General features: G+C 40.1%; 2 protein-coding genes across 3 annotated transcripts; both read left to right on the top strand.

The window, feature by feature from the left end:
* The first annotated feature begins 246 nt into the window (after positions 1-246).
* On the top strand, positions 247-7,926 carry lg12h1orf159 (linkage group 12 C1orf159 homolog). Its single transcript, XM_089011015.1, has 9 exons — positions 247-405; positions 1,697-1,777; positions 1,846-1,930; positions 2,513-2,608; positions 2,705-2,761; positions 4,994-5,128; positions 5,874-5,899; positions 5,989-6,013; positions 6,124-7,926. Exons 2-9 carry the CDS (start codon positions 1,706-1,708, stop codon positions 6,219-6,221), a joined length of 594 nt encoding a protein of 197 aa, XP_088867141.1. The 5' UTR covers positions 247-405; positions 1,697-1,705; the 3' UTR covers positions 6,222-7,926.
* A 1,261-nt stretch (positions 7,927-9,187) lies between these two features.
* perm1b (PPARGC1 and ESRR induced regulator, muscle 1b) lies at positions 9,188-15,332 on the top strand. 2 transcript variants are annotated; one of them, XM_089010053.1, is made up of 4 exons: positions 9,267-9,572; positions 9,969-12,330; positions 12,397-12,513; positions 13,597-15,332. In XM_089010053.1, exons 2-4 carry the CDS (start codon positions 9,990-9,992, stop codon positions 13,653-13,655), a joined length of 2,517 nt encoding a protein of 838 aa, XP_088866179.1. In that variant the 5' UTR covers positions 9,267-9,572; positions 9,969-9,989; the 3' UTR covers positions 13,656-15,332. The 2 variants fall into 2 exon arrangements, with proteins under 2 accessions (XP_088866178.1, XP_088866179.1); XM_089010052.1 differs by lacking the exon at positions 13,597-15,332 and having other exon boundaries at positions 9,188-9,572; positions 12,397-13,590.
* The last annotated feature ends 37 nt before the right edge of the window (positions 15,333-15,369 follow it).

Raw genomic sequence — 15,369 nt, 5'->3', positions numbered from 1 at the left:
CGCTCGATTGGTAAAAGTACTCACATGAGTTAAAATAAATATACAGAAAAATAATAATAGTAATCAAAGGAAATTTGAGAACAAATGGACACATATTTGGGCTAAAATACGAGTTATGTGGTACTGTATGTGACGACCGGTAATTCTACATTCTTTTATTGTGAAAGATTCCCGCGGATGTTGACAATCAGTTTACAAACTGAGTGTGGAGATTTTATTGTGAAAGCATCCCACGGATGCTGGTTGAAAACGATAGAAAGAGCGCATCCAAGGCGCAGACAACCCAAACTACGGAGGTGTGTCGATGACAAACCCTACAATATAAATCTTTCCGGACAGATGACGTCCGATTTCAACTAAATCCAGCCTGGAATTCGATCCAGGCCGGATTCTGCACTTTCGCTCGTAAGTGAATTACTCCTCAAATTTAGCCAGCACATCTGATCTGTTGTCTACTGTTATGATACACTACACAGGACATCAATAATAAGAGCTGCTCCTCACGAACGCAGTTGTCTTGTAATTGCAATGATTTAAGACAGCGACGGTGGCACAGGTTGATCAACTAAAACGCGAGTTTAAACAGGGGATGATCGACTGCGTTCTGTGCTCCTAGCCTCGTGTTTCCAAAGCTTTGTAGAGCCGGGGCAGGCACGTTTTACATTTGAAAAATCTCACGGCACACGACCAAACGAAAAACGTCGTAGAACTAGACATATGATCGCCTCGTCTCAATGAATTCAGAAATTGATTCACTTAATGTAAATTCGAATCCTGTTCAATAGATAACCATGATTTCTGTTGTCCGAATGGCAACAGGTGAATACGCAGGTTAGTTGTCCCTTCTGCCATCTAGTGGAGAGTATTTGATCATTCTGCTTGTAACAACAGATGTCGTACGTTGCAATACATGTATGTCGCAGTGCACATTTTGACTTCATTGCATAGCAGCGATTTTTAAATCGTTCCTATTATTTTGCGTTGTTTGTTTTTCAGTACCACGTAGCAATCAACATGACTCGGGAGGAAATAGTGCATTTAAGATATAATGTCCAGGGTTTTAAATCATTTCTCACATAATAAAAGGAAGACAGTCCCGGATGTTCCTTTAATCCCTTTATTTAACAAATGGTAACAAGATACAGTGAACACAGGCACAATCTTAGATGCCATCAACTGAAGCCATCACTCAACACACAGAGTGGCCAATGTTTAGCCAGTTAATAGGCAGCTAAAATATCACAGATAGCACAGTGTAGAATGTCTGGAATCAGAATATATCACAACCCTGATGTTTGAAAATATACTGAATGTCTGAACAAAATAAGCATTTGCTCGCTGCATCATTGGTTTCCTCCAAGATGAATAAGAAAGGACGGTATAAATCGCTGGTCTATACACAGTAGATGAACAAAGATGAAAGATTTTTGGCAGATGATTGTGTGTTCTTCTGTACAGCATCAGAAAAATGGTCAAATAAAGACTAAAAACACTTGAGATTGAATCTCATGAAATTTTACTCAATGTCACTCAATGTTCTCAAATGTGGATCCACTGTTGACATTTATGACTATAAAAGCTTTTAATTTTGAATATCACACTGCATCTTGACCTAGCCATACTGCGGTTCACCTGATGGTTTGTTCAACTGGTGACTGTGCCATCCTTGTTTTATTCTTCTCCCTTTTATTTAAAGTGCTCAAACATGGCTCTGTCATTCCTTTTGGTCTTGGCAGCAACAGTGATTCTTATCAAACCGGAGACACCCGTAACCAAGGTAGAAAATTAACCAGTCCAGTGTACTTCGTTCCGCTTTAGCCAGTAACCTGGTTGTTTTTTCTGCAGGCTCTACATCACAACTCTCTTGAGTGCTGCAGTGAGAAACAGAAGACAAATAGCTCATGCTCAAATGACACTCGCTGCGAACCAGGTACCACATTTTTGTCCGAGTCCGCCAACAGATGTTTAAGCATGTGTTTGATGTTTTATTGTTTTTCTGGCTAATCTGCCATTTGGGGTGGGATGAAAAATTACACAATAGGTTAATAATATCTGATTCACATTCCCTATTCTATATCAGCCCTTTGCATTTGAAGAAAATAGATATTAGCTTGTAATATTATAACCTAACGCACTTTACTTTTTTAAACCATGATGATTCAATATACTTCTCACACTGAAGCTGCGAGCAATAAAGATAAGAATTGAAGAAGCTATAAAAATGCCAAGCCAATGAATGTACATACCAGACACAGAAATAGCCTGTTTGTTCAAACTCGGGACATGTTATCACAATCTGAATGGTGTCCTAACTCGTCCACTGGACCACTTTTACAGACCTTTGTAGGTCATTAAGTGTTGGTCTGGCAATGACATAATTCCCCTTGTAAGAGGACAGTATATCATGTCACTGATTTTCAACATTTATCATAATGCCAAAATGAAATCGACATTGTTATGTTGACGGGCTTTTGAATGGGGGAAATGTCCTCATATGATCTGATTTCTTTAGGCTGTTTCTTCCGTGTCCTCGAGGGGAGCAACTCTGTTTGCATATTGTGCGAGACTGCCGCCATGGACACGGAGAATGGAACAACCTGTACCTATAGTAAGCCATTTTGACTGTTCGTGTCGTTTCTTTAGATCAATAAAATTATAGAATAGTGTTGTTTAATTCACTGTCCATTTTTGTCTTCACCATTAGACTACACAGTGGACAGGAGAAACCATACAACGGTCACAACTGTAATGCCTAAAATTGGTACGTTACGCTTTCATCTCCTAAGCTGCCATTTTTCTTATGGTTCAATGTGCACCTATTCCCTTTGTCTACTTCAGTATTCTCCTTTAAAGGACAACCGACATCACTTTTTTGTTTCCTAACTGACATCAGAAAAACGTTTTATAGCATCTAAAATACCCAAAACACGGAGTATGATATTTTTAGTCAAATGCAAAACACCAATAAAAATGACTTAAAGTGTCCAAAAACTACTTCAAATTGAACCCGGAAGTGGCCAGTTTCAGAAGGTCCCGCCCCCTTGTTCGTGGCGTCACCCCAAGACGTCTTGCCTTGCTGGAGAATCAAAACAATGGCTGCAGATTCGGAAAAGATGCTTTCTTGTTACTCATCCAGTTATGAATATGATTCAAATAGTTCTGAAGAGGAAAGCATACATGTTTGCAATCGATTAAAGTATTTATTCTGGTCATTTTTATGCATCTGGAGAGAAATGTAGTGACAAACTCTTTAGTACTCACAGTACCCAAAAAAGGCAGAAGAGGGCAACAAAGCTCCATGTAAATTGTCTCCTGGGACGTTTTGTAAGCGAACATCAAATACACCGGAGTCTTGGCGCAACACACGATTCACCATCGCGTTATTTACGTGTTTTCCTTCTAATTTCGCCATCAACACGAAGTTTTCAGACCAAACAAAGTACCGCAAAATGCATTGAGGTGATGCAATGTATCTCCTTTCTCGGTGAGGGGCGTTCCTTTAGTGACGTAGGGTGAGGACTTGTCACCAACTCAAAAACAAGACTACCGGAATATTCAGCGCGAGTCTTAAAACGTATAATATACCTATATGGGGTGGAATCTTTGTAAAATACGCTCAGTAGAAGTCATTTGAAGCCATTTTACAAATTATGGACACAACTTGTCCGGAGACGTCGGTTGTCCTTTAAATGTTCCAGTGGAGAACAGAATGCCTGTCAATTCTCAATGCGTTACGTGCAGGTACATATTAACTTTTATTAATTCTTGTGTTGAACAATAACTGTGGAAAATACTACATTGTAATTCAGTTGTTTTCTTCTCCCACAATTACCTTTAGACGGCATCATTTCCCCTCTGACAACTCTACAGCAAGCATTTTGTGTTGCTTTTCGAAAGTAACCAATTCATTTAAGACCTAACTCTGAATAAAACGTGCAATTTTACCTAGCCAATGCATTCAAACACACGGCAAAAGGCCATGCTGAGCAAACTGTATACACACACACAGACACACTCACACCTATTTAAAGAATAGCTCAGATGTGACTGGGTTAGGATGATGATAATGCTTCGTCACCATCAGCCAACAAACAAGGTCATTGGCTTGCCGCACGTGATCCCTCAAATCAACACAATCCACTCGTTTGGAAGTGTCGCGTGGACGCCTCATTTCTGTCACGTGAAAGCAATTACCAGCCTTGAATGGTTGTGCTGACACCAGCCTGATGTGTGTTTTTTTTACTGCCATACAAACAGCCAAAATCACTTTGAACTCATTCACTGCCATTTACGAATTTATTTGGGAATTGAAAATAGGATGTAGAGCGCCATTCCCGAATTTGTTCGGGTTTTGTTTTTTCATGATTGAGTGCCGATTAAGCGCTGACCATGGCTTCTGGCAATGTACTTTTCCACAAGGGGGCAGCATTTCCCTTTTTTCCATGTTAGTGCTTTGTTCCAGCTTCATCTGTTGTTAAAGCGCTATATAAACCAAAATCTATGTATTGCAAGTTCATATAACTTCAGTCCTGTATAATTTAAGAATTAACTCTGATGAAAGAAGAGAGTCTGATGTTTCTAACGCTGTATTGAATGTTTATGTCATCCTAAAACTCAATATTTTATGCGTCCTGGAATTTGAGTGACAATGACAAAAACCCTGGCACCGGAGTGGACACATTTTTGCACATGTCTGGCAGTGAATTAGTTAAGTGCCTCTTTTTTAAAGGCAGCCATATGAGGGGGCTCACTTAGCTACCAAACAGATTATACAGCAATCAAAAGTATTATAATTTTAGGTGGGACAAAAAAACTAAAACTAAATGATTGAAGAAAATTTTCTTCAGCGAAGTTCTTCTAATTGTCATGTTCTGAATCTTTCTGGTGCTAATCATCAAAACTGGTGCCAAATACAATCATTTTTGCTTATTTTTCCAACAAGCTGTATGCACCGTGTCGGTTGATTGTTATTCCGCGTGCCATCTGTGAGCAGGTGGCGTAGGCGTGGCCGCCTCCCTTCTTTTTGGAACACTGTTGATCAGCCTGTTCCTGATCCTCTCTGTTGCCTCCTTCTTCTACCTCAAGCGCTCCCATCGGCTTCCAAATATCTTCTACCGGCGCAACAAAGGTAAGCCCGTTCGCACTGTGACAGTTGTACGCCCCATACTATAAGCGGTCCAATTTGACACAGGGTTACAAATCACCCACGGCAACTGCTCGGCATTCAATCTTGTTTAAATGACAAACAGAGCAGTGAGTGTCGTGTGAATTGTGGTCGGAAGAAGTTTTCTTTGATAATTGGCTGAATAGTCGTTGGTAACTGTGGCGCAATACACTGTCATGTCTACAAGAGGTCGCCATTTTCTCATGCCTCTTTTTGGGTGAGACATTTCCCCCCAATGTTGCCTCAAAATGGCACGGAATAAATTATTTAATCGATTGCAAACATGTATGCTTTCCTCTTCAGAACTATTTGAATCATATTATTAACTGGATGTGTAACAAAAAAGCATATTATCCGAATATGAAGCCATTGTTTTGATTCTCCAGCAATGCAAGACGTCTTGGCGTGACGTCACAAACTGGGGGCGGGACTTTTTGAAAATGCCCAATTCGCAACTCAATTTTTTTGCAGATTTTGGACATTTTAAGTCATTTTTATTGGTGTTTTGCATTTGAATAAAAGTATCATACTGCGTGTTTTGGGTATTTTAGATGCTATAAAACGTTTTTCTGATGTCAGGAAACAAAAAAGTGACGTCGGTTGTCCTTTAAAAGTACTGATGTATACCTGTATATATTGGATATTGTTATATATTTTTGTAACATTCAGTAAAAGCAGAAATCAATCTTAACGTTCTATCCTCTTACAGCGTTTATATTCCAACCAAGTGAGACGGTAAGGGTGCTTTATTTATGCAAATCTAATTATGCATTTTGATTCATAAACTCACACACACACGCAATGTGTCTTTTTTTTCCTTCTAGGCTGTCATGATTCCTTCCTCGACGGGTAAGCTAACCTTTTACTCTATCTTTGCCAAACAGGTTATACCGTACCAAACGGCAATCATTCCTTATTGGAGCCCGTCGCAAATACTTTTTTTTCTCTACCTTTTGAAGCGAGAAAGCAACGATACGTCAGACGGGAGCGTTCCTCGACAACATCAAGTAGCAACATCACACCCACCGCATCCACCACGAGGGTCTACAACGTTTAGGAGGAACGAGTCAATGTGAGAGTGTGTCATCGAAAGATGTCACATTTTGACTTCTTGGGAGCCATATTTGTACTGCAGCTGGTTTTATTCCACGTTGTCTCGTGATGAAATGATTTCTGTTCTAACACTCCTTCCATGAAATGAGGCACATGCAAAACAGGAGGGAGCATCATTGGTCAGGTTTTGTTGTAAGCAGTGCTAGTTTTTGTCTCGCTAGATTTTGGCGGGGAGGTGGGGTCATAATTGCTGCAGTGCTATTATTTAAGTTAACCCATTTTTGGGGGGGAGTTAGTTGAGGAGCCAAAATTTGGATGTCTTCAAAATACATGAATACTGCAGTAGCTGAGAAGCACTTCCATGATTGTCACTGTAACGTTCATACTTTTTTTCATGATCGCAATGACATTGCGACATTGACGTTACAGTAATTGCTTTCACGTGACAGAAATGAGGCGTCCACGCGACACTTCCAAACGACAGAGTAGATTGTGTTGATTTGATGGATCACGTGCGGCGAGCCAATGACCTTGTTTGTTGGCTGATGGTGACGAAGCATTATCATCATCCTAACCCAGTCACATCTGAGCTATTCTTTAAATAGGTGTGTGTGTGTGTATATACAGTTTTCAGTACTCTACAGTACTTTGCTATCTTTGACCACATAAGTGCCATTTTTTTATGTTTTATTTATTATTTGTATCTAAGCAGCCAAACTGAATGTACTTTCTTCATACAAGGCAGACATCACAGTTCGGTGTGTTTACAGTGTCGCACAGAATAATTTTCATGTCTTAATTCTGAACTGGTGATATCTTTTAACTGGAAATTAAACAGGAAAATTGCTGAAAAAAAACACACATAGTTTCATGTTCCGAATGACTTGCACATATTTTGAATCTAATGTTCTGAATGATTAATTCAAATCCTATCACAGCCTATTAAAATGTTGCCAAGATAACCTAAATTAATTTTAAAATGTAACATTAGCATTTATTTTGCTACCTTTGTTAATGTCCTATTCAGGAGACATGCATGCATTCAACAAATAAAAGAAAACAGCTCACTAACAATTAGCAACGTATGAATAATTCTGGGTATACGATACAGACGTTTAAAAAAAGGAACAATTATATTAATTTCGAGATTATTTTTCGCAAAGAAAAAGACCCCCAGAACGTAGAATGAAGAAAATGTTTCATGTACAATAACAAGGTTCTAGTGCACTATATATTCAAATGTCAGGCCAGTTTTTGTTTTTTTGTTTTTACCGAGATGCATCAGGAGAAGATGTTGCTAACCTTTTCCTTAAATATACTTTTTCGCCAAAAGTTATTGAACCAATCGATTGTGATGACTGTCCCACAAAGAGCTTTAAATGTAGTCCTAGTTCATACATTATCCAGTGGCCTTTTGCTCTCTGCATCACTTTCAAAATAAGGCTGCTTTTATTTACGGCAGTTCAGATTTTGAATCAACCTGAGGTTTGAACGAGCATGTGACGCAAGCTGAATGAAATAAATGACTTTTTAAAGAAGTGGTCACCTGACTTGTTGGCCATGTTGCCTCATGTGTTTGATAATTGTGAGCGCAATACATGCACACGTTTTATACAAATGATCTATTGTTTTGAAACCGTCTACTTGTGACGTGCAGAGGACGCTTGTGGCGATGCGATGAATGTGAAAAATAAAGCACCTTCCGGAAACTTCGTCTTTTTCTAATTGCTTGATTTTTCTTGTGTCAGAGAGAGGATTGATTGAATTCTGCATAGTTTTGTTCTCTGCTGATTTGTAACTGACCTGAGAGTCAGCATTTAGGTAAAACAATCCTTATCTTCAGGGAAAAATTAATATTGCCACATCAACATTTGCACAAATGCAATAAAATGTTCATGCCATTGATGTGACAAAACATGATAGACATAAGAGCACATTTATTAGTGACCAAGTAGGGAAATTAGCCTTTAAGTGAAACATGATGTCCTTAACTATCCTTGTTCTAATCCACCTGCATGTATTTTTGTATGATTACATTTCTCGGGTAAATTAGGATACATTTCTAAAATTATTAAAGTCTGTTTTTGTTAGATACCATTTTTGACTGATATCAGTCTGCAAATATGAGGACAGTACTCATTATGTCGTCAAGTAACCAATTCCACTCGTACACTTTGATACATAAAATATCTATGAATCCAATGTCAATTTATTTTAAAGAAAAATATCTTTCATTTCTTTCAGACAAAAGGTCAAACAGCTACTCTGTAATATGGAATTTAAATTCAGAATAAAACACAAACAACTCATTCTGATTTAGGATTCGTTTGTAATAAAGTACCAACAGTGGGAAATAAAACTAAATGAATTAAAATTACGAATAATACAGGTTGTGCTTAACTTTCAAATAGGATACCATGACATTGGAAATTAGACAGCATTTAACAGCATTACATTTAAGTATTTATCATCATCCGATTTTGATCTTATTTTTACTGATACAAAATAAGAAAAAAAATATCACACTAATAAAAGAATAAATGAAATCATTTCAAAAATACAAATCACACTCACCACGGACGCCATTTAGCTGGTAAATCTTGATCGTCGAATGGCTACGAGAGGGCGCAAGTAAGTGGTATTGGTGCTTGGTATAGACCACACGGGACGATACCTGGAAAGAAGGAAAGTGTTAGCTGATTTCTGGTATTAATTTACGGCCATTCCTCGTTTTGGTGAATTTACTTATTACAACTCAAACATAATACAGTGGAACAGTTGAATTTTCAAAGGCAATATTGTTTTACCCTTTCAACAGCGGTTACTACAATGGACAGATTAGCATGTAGAGTTTACAGGGTGCATAATAAGATTAAAAATGTTGACACCATGTACAGTATATATCCCAAAAACATAATTTACAGGTTATCAGCGTTGTTATCTTGGTTCCAGCGTCACAGTCAATACAAATAGCTGCTTTTAATTTGCTTTTGCTAATTATGTCTTGACTTGGTGGACGGCAGTTGAACATTTGGATCTGTTTTGACTCGTGTCAATAGTGAAGTATAATATTGCTCTCAATGTCATAAACTGAGCCCGTGACTGTAAAGTGACCTTGAGAGTTTTGAAAGGCGCTTAGAAATGAATTGGATTATTATTATATAATTGAGGGAACTGAAATGTTACAGCTCTGCTGATAGAGGGCAGGACATGCTCACCAGCAGCAGCGACACGTGACTGGACATAGTCTATTTATAAAGAGCGAATTGGTGTGACATATGCGAGATCACCAGACATCAGGACATTTTCCTGCAGGAGACTTCAGACCGGAACGTTTTTGATTGTCTTCTTGCAGGTATGGTTTATAGTGTATGTAGTGAATTCAATCAAGCACGAGACAAATGGCATTGGAGATGACTAACAAAGTGGTGGTGGATTCTAACGGACTAATGTGTGCCTTTAGAATCTAAATAAGTCACCTTTTCAGTACTTTGTGGTCAAATTGGTCCATGTAGTGCTCTAAAAGATATTGCCCGTTAGTATTAATTAATATTGTGACTGAAATAATCCCCATATTACACTATTTTACCTGATGCAATATAACTTGATATAAAATTGTCTACAGCTGACAACGTTTTAAGTGCCCTAAATTTAGCCCAAATGTTGCAACACAGTTCAAAGCTATCAAGAGGACAAATGGACAACCAAAACACTTTCAGAATGACCTTTATGTCGCCATTTTTATTCCCAGGAAAGCATGTGAGCTGTTGGAATGGATGACTTGGATCACAGCATGCGCATTGCCGAGCAGGATTGGTCCAACTTCTGCCGGGAGAGCGAGGAGTGCTGTGTGCCGTTACCTCTGCTTGCCTGTCCCGAGGGCCGTCGTTGTTCAGACTGCCCGGTTTCAGCCACTCTGTCCCCGCAGAGCTTAGATGAAAATATAACAAGTTGTGTGAAACTGGAGGTCATTGAGGAGGTCATAAAAGATGATACAGCTGAGGATAATAAAGCTCAAATATGGAATGATCCAGGAAGTCTTATCAGTAAGGAGGTGCATTTAACAGAGGAAACCATACCTGAAAAGACCCCAAAAAGCATCATACAGACACTGGAGGTCGATGACGTCGCTAGGTCAGTGCCAAACGACCGTGATACAAACGTAAAATGTCCGATTCAGGTGGGAAGCAGCGTTACTCCGCGACAAGAGAAGGAGCGTTGGTTTGTGACGCTGTCATTGAATGAGAATCCAGTGCCGCGCCGGACCAGTCCGACTCCAAAGAAAAAAAAAGCTCAACTCCCAAAAAATTGGTGCAGACGGGAGCCTCAACACACTGAAAGTGTAGTGAATGAAATACCAAATCAAAACAGAAGCAAAGATGGTGAAGATATGAAGCAAGAAAGTGAAGACGGAACAATCCAAGTCATTCAGAAAAACTACCAAGAAAGAACCTTGCAAGTTGATATAGTTCAAAACAAAAAAGATGGAACCTCTTACGAAGACGATAGAGCGACACATCAAGATGACGATATGTTGCAAAACAACAAAGAAGGCGCCTTGCAAAACGATATCGAAGGCACCCCGCATGATATATTTCATTTGGAGAGGATGGACTCAGAAGAGTTTGTGGACAGTGTGGAATTCTTCACGCTTCCCAGTTCTGGTTCTGAAATCTATCTTTTAGCTTCTGAATCATTGGCTCAAGATCTGTTTGAGGAGGATTCAGTTGAAAATCAACTAAGAGAGTTCCCGATTGGTCAAATTCAAAGTTGTGGTGATCAGAGTTTGCAGGCCAGAGAATCAGATGACCACTCTGGAGATTCTGGTGAAGATTCTGTGGATCCCAAATGGGAATTTCCATTGACGGGCCAAATAGACCCCGTGCCTTCAGCTCCTATCTCTATCGAGCAGAAAACAGGTCTGCCACAAGTCCAAACAGAACCTCACCTGACATCTTGCGATGTAGAGGCTCCTCGGTCTGTTCCTGATGTCATCGTCACCCCCGTGGTTGACGGCCTCGAAGCGTACGCACAGGCTGCGGGTTGCACGCCGCGGGTCTACGCCATCTCGGCCTTCTGGGACGAAATGGAAAAATTAACCATCAACGATATTTTACAGCTGAGGATGGCAAGAAGCCCACCTTCCACAGAGACCTCCGATATCCCGTCACAAAGTGGTTCCCTTGTGGACCCCGATGAGCTTCATTTGACAGATGGAGGCCTCACGGATGTGTCCGACACCGCAGATTCGGACTATTTCACACAGACAGATGACTCCAAGGTGGACAGATCCAGTTGGGATTTCTCTGTGTGTGACTTTGAAGACGACTATTGGCAATTTTTGGGCATTAGTAGGAACCCCAGTCCTGATCTGAGCTGCAAAACCCAACAGGAAGAAGATGGAGAGGAAGGGGCAACCGAGATCCAAACCCCAGTACCATTCGAAGACTGCACAAGACAAAACTCAACGCCCAGAGGGATGATGAAAAAGAAAAGTGTGCAGAATATACGAGCTCTCAACACAGAGGATTTATCTTTGCAGTCACATTTAGACAATGATGAGAAGAAGTCCATGAAAGACAGTCTGGGGGAAATTGTCACAGCACCTCTCCAAGGAGACGATCTGGAATCTTTCCCAGAATCTTTCATCACACAAGGAACGGGAAACATGATTTTTGTCTATGATCCCGAAGGGACCGCATATGCTCCAGGATATGATATGATTTGTAGAAGTGAGCATAAAGTACTAAGTCCGAGTCAAAAGTGGAAACCCATCCCGATTTTCTCCTTCTCACATCCGACCGTCGGAGAACTCCCGCTCCTCAAACGGGATTATCCGTTTTTAAGTGCCGACTTCTTGGAAGAGGACGTCGTTTCGCCTGTGCGAATTGTCTCGCGCGCTCTTTGGGTAGCTGAATCTCAAAGTGGGAAGAGCTTTCTGCCATTTGGTAAAATCCGTTATCAAGACAAAGGCAGCATTTGGTACAGAAGGTCCGATGGGTGGGAACTGAAGACTCAAAGTGAGGAGGGTGGTTTTGTTGTTCCCACGGTGGGAGGAGTTTCCCTTGAAGCGATTAAGCAGCAGAGAATTGTGGGAACGATACAGACTCCAGGTAATCGTCACAGGTGCTAAGTTTAACGTCACAAATATTAACGACATCAATGACTGTTTCCTCTAGTGCGAGTGGGCATCTTGTCAGCTCTGCAGCATTCTGACATGTGTTTAGTCTGCATCGCATTTGCCTCCTGGGTATTGGCGACATCAGATCTGGAGTCTGCTGATGCCTGGAAAGCAGGTGGGAGACATTTCGTTCGGTACATATACTCAAGTCTCATGAGAGCTATCTCCAGGAGTGGCAAATCCAGGTCCGGAAAGTAAAAACAGTGTAGCAGTTTGGCTCTAGTGCACTTTAAACGTTTTTAGATCACACTCACCAATGACGTGACGTCACTTTAAGTGCCATAGAGTTAATAACTGTCAGACAGGGTGAGTGAAGGCTGTGACACGGAAATGCATCACAGTACAAAGAAATGGAAGAACACATTTATAACAAAGAAGTTACAACAAGTTATTAGGTTTCAGACACATGATTTTTTACCATATTTTCCGGTGTACAAGGCGCACCCAAAAGCCTTGATTTTCTTCAAAAGATGGCCCTGCCGCTTTTACGCGGGTGCGCCTTATGTGACGCAAAATTGAGCCACAACAGGTCTCGCAACGACTCCATTTCCCGCTGTAGAAGGCGTGCGTAACCCCAGCATCGACTGTAGCACCTTATAATGTGGTGTGCCTTATACAGGTAACATCTGACTTACGACTGCTCGATTTACGACCACCCGTACTTACGACCACAACCTCCGCCTGGCACCATAACACACTAGCAGGCCGGCAACGCATATGACAATTTTGGCCAGCCAGCCAGCATCTCTCGCGCACAGCAATCGACCATGTGATGGCACCAAAGTGCGGGAGTTTGCAAGTCATTTCGCCTCAGAGTCTCTATTCGACATTTTCAATGTATTACGATTGACGGCCATTTTGATTTACGACCGTTTGGTCGGAAACGGAACTCGTAAATCGGATGTTACTTGTATTTGGAAAACATATATATTTGGATATTATATTTGGAAAATGTTTGTCATTCATTGAAGGTGTGCTTTATAGTCCAGTGCACCTTATACATGAAAAAAAAAATGAAAAAAAATACACCATTCATTGGAGATTCGCTTTATAATCCGCTGCGCTTTATACAATGGAAAATACGGTATATATTCATGGCAGTCTACATCTTTTTTTCGGTGCAATGAAAAGAATCCAATGTGCAATACATCTTTTATCTCCGCAATGAAAATAATCTAATGTGCAATCTATTTTCTAGCTGTGCTTGCAAACGTGAGCGCGCTATCAGCAATCCAGTACCTGCGACAGACCAAGTGAAGATGAAGAATCCTCAGCAGGGCAATTTTATGTAATTATGACAGGAGTCATTTCCAGAGATTTACATACGGGTCCATCCATAAAATATATTTATTCCACTTAATATTTAAAGGACAACCGACGTCTACGGACAAGTTGTGTCCATAATTTGTAAAATGGCTTCAAATGACTTATACTGAGCATATTTTAATAAGATTCCACCGCATATAGCTATATCTTACGTTTTAAGACTCACGCTGAATATTCAGGAAGTCTTGTTTTTGAGTTGGTGACGAGTCCGTACGTGACATCACTAAAGGAACGCCCCTGACCGAAAAAAAAAGACGCATTGTAGCGGTCCTTCCATCACGTCAATGTATTTTGCTGTACTTGCTTGGTCTGGGGACCTCGTGTTGCGCCCAAAAGCCGTCAGAAGAGCGCGTCCAAGCTCCATATAAGGAATTTATCAGATTGTGGAAACGGAGGTGGCCACAGGAGGTCGCCATTTTGTGCCTCTTTTTCAGTGACAAATTTCCCCTCAATGTTGCCTCGTAATGGCACGGAATAAATTCTTTAATCGATTGCAAACATGTATGCTTTCCTCTTCAGAACTATTTGAATCATATTCATAACTGGATGAGTAACAAGAAAGCATCTTTTCCGAATCTGCAGCCATTGTTTTGATTCTCCAGCAATGCAAGACGTCTTGGTGTGACGTCACGAACTGGGGGCGGGGCTTTCTGAAAATGCCCAATTCGCAGCTCCATTTTTTGCAGATTTGGGACACTTTAAGTCATTTTTATTGGTGTTTTGTATTTGAATAAAAATATCATACTGCGTGTTTTGGGTATTTTAGATGCTATAAAACGTTTTTCTGATGTCAGTTAAGAAACAAAAAAGTGACATCGGTTGTCCTTTAATCAAAATTGCGTGATAACATTTGAAGGTTAATAGCATTTAAACACCAGCAAATCTAATTAATATATAATGTTGCTAATTGAAAGAATTATGACCAGTTCCAAGGTTTGAATTGTGATCGGCTGGCTATGTGAATAAAAAATGTGGACTGGTATATATGTATGTCGTTTTATTTGACAAAATAAAGTTAAGTATGCAATACTATCTATGAGCCAAGTAAGTTGTTGCTAATACGTACCTGGACCATTACTGAAGAGCTGACACGTTAGCAATGGCAGCGGATTATAGTTTTGACAACAAGCAAGGTCGCTCAGTCAAAAACAGACTAAGTGATACAAGTGTGAAATATACTGTCAACAAAAGTTTATTTTTGAAAAATAACATGTAACAAATGTGAATGAGAGCCTCTGTTTATTTTTTTTATCACTTACCTCACGGATGTTAAAGTCAAGGCCGAGGGGCCAAATCTGGCCCGCTACATCATTTTATTCGGCCCGCGATAGCAAATCAAGCTTGGCAAGTGCCATGTTGCTTGCTGAAGTCCGAACCAAAGTTTCAATTTGTCATATGTAAAACACAATAAGTCATTAGTCCTGTCTTCTAATTTTTAAAGTAGTTATTTATTAATTTGTTGTGTGCTCTATTATGTAGGGGATGAAACATTCTAATGGCTTCCCCAAATTCATGTTTTCGTGAGTCTAGTAGTTTCATTTAGACACAGTGGAACCCCTGTGGGTTCGTAGTGCCAAGGGACCATGTCCAAAGTGAGTTGAGGAGCTTCATTTAGAAATACTGACACTTTTTTGCAACATCACCT

This window comes from Hippocampus bargibanti, linkage group LG12 (genome assembly GCF_051943395.1).
Source record: "Hippocampus bargibanti isolate YZ-2025 linkage group LG12, ASM5194339v1, whole genome shotgun sequence".
NCBI classification, from domain to species: domain Eukaryota; kingdom Metazoa; phylum Chordata; class Actinopteri; order Syngnathiformes; family Syngnathidae; genus Hippocampus; species Hippocampus bargibanti.
Note: the sequence above shows the minus strand (reverse complement) of the source record. Positions and strands in the feature narration are given on the sequence as shown.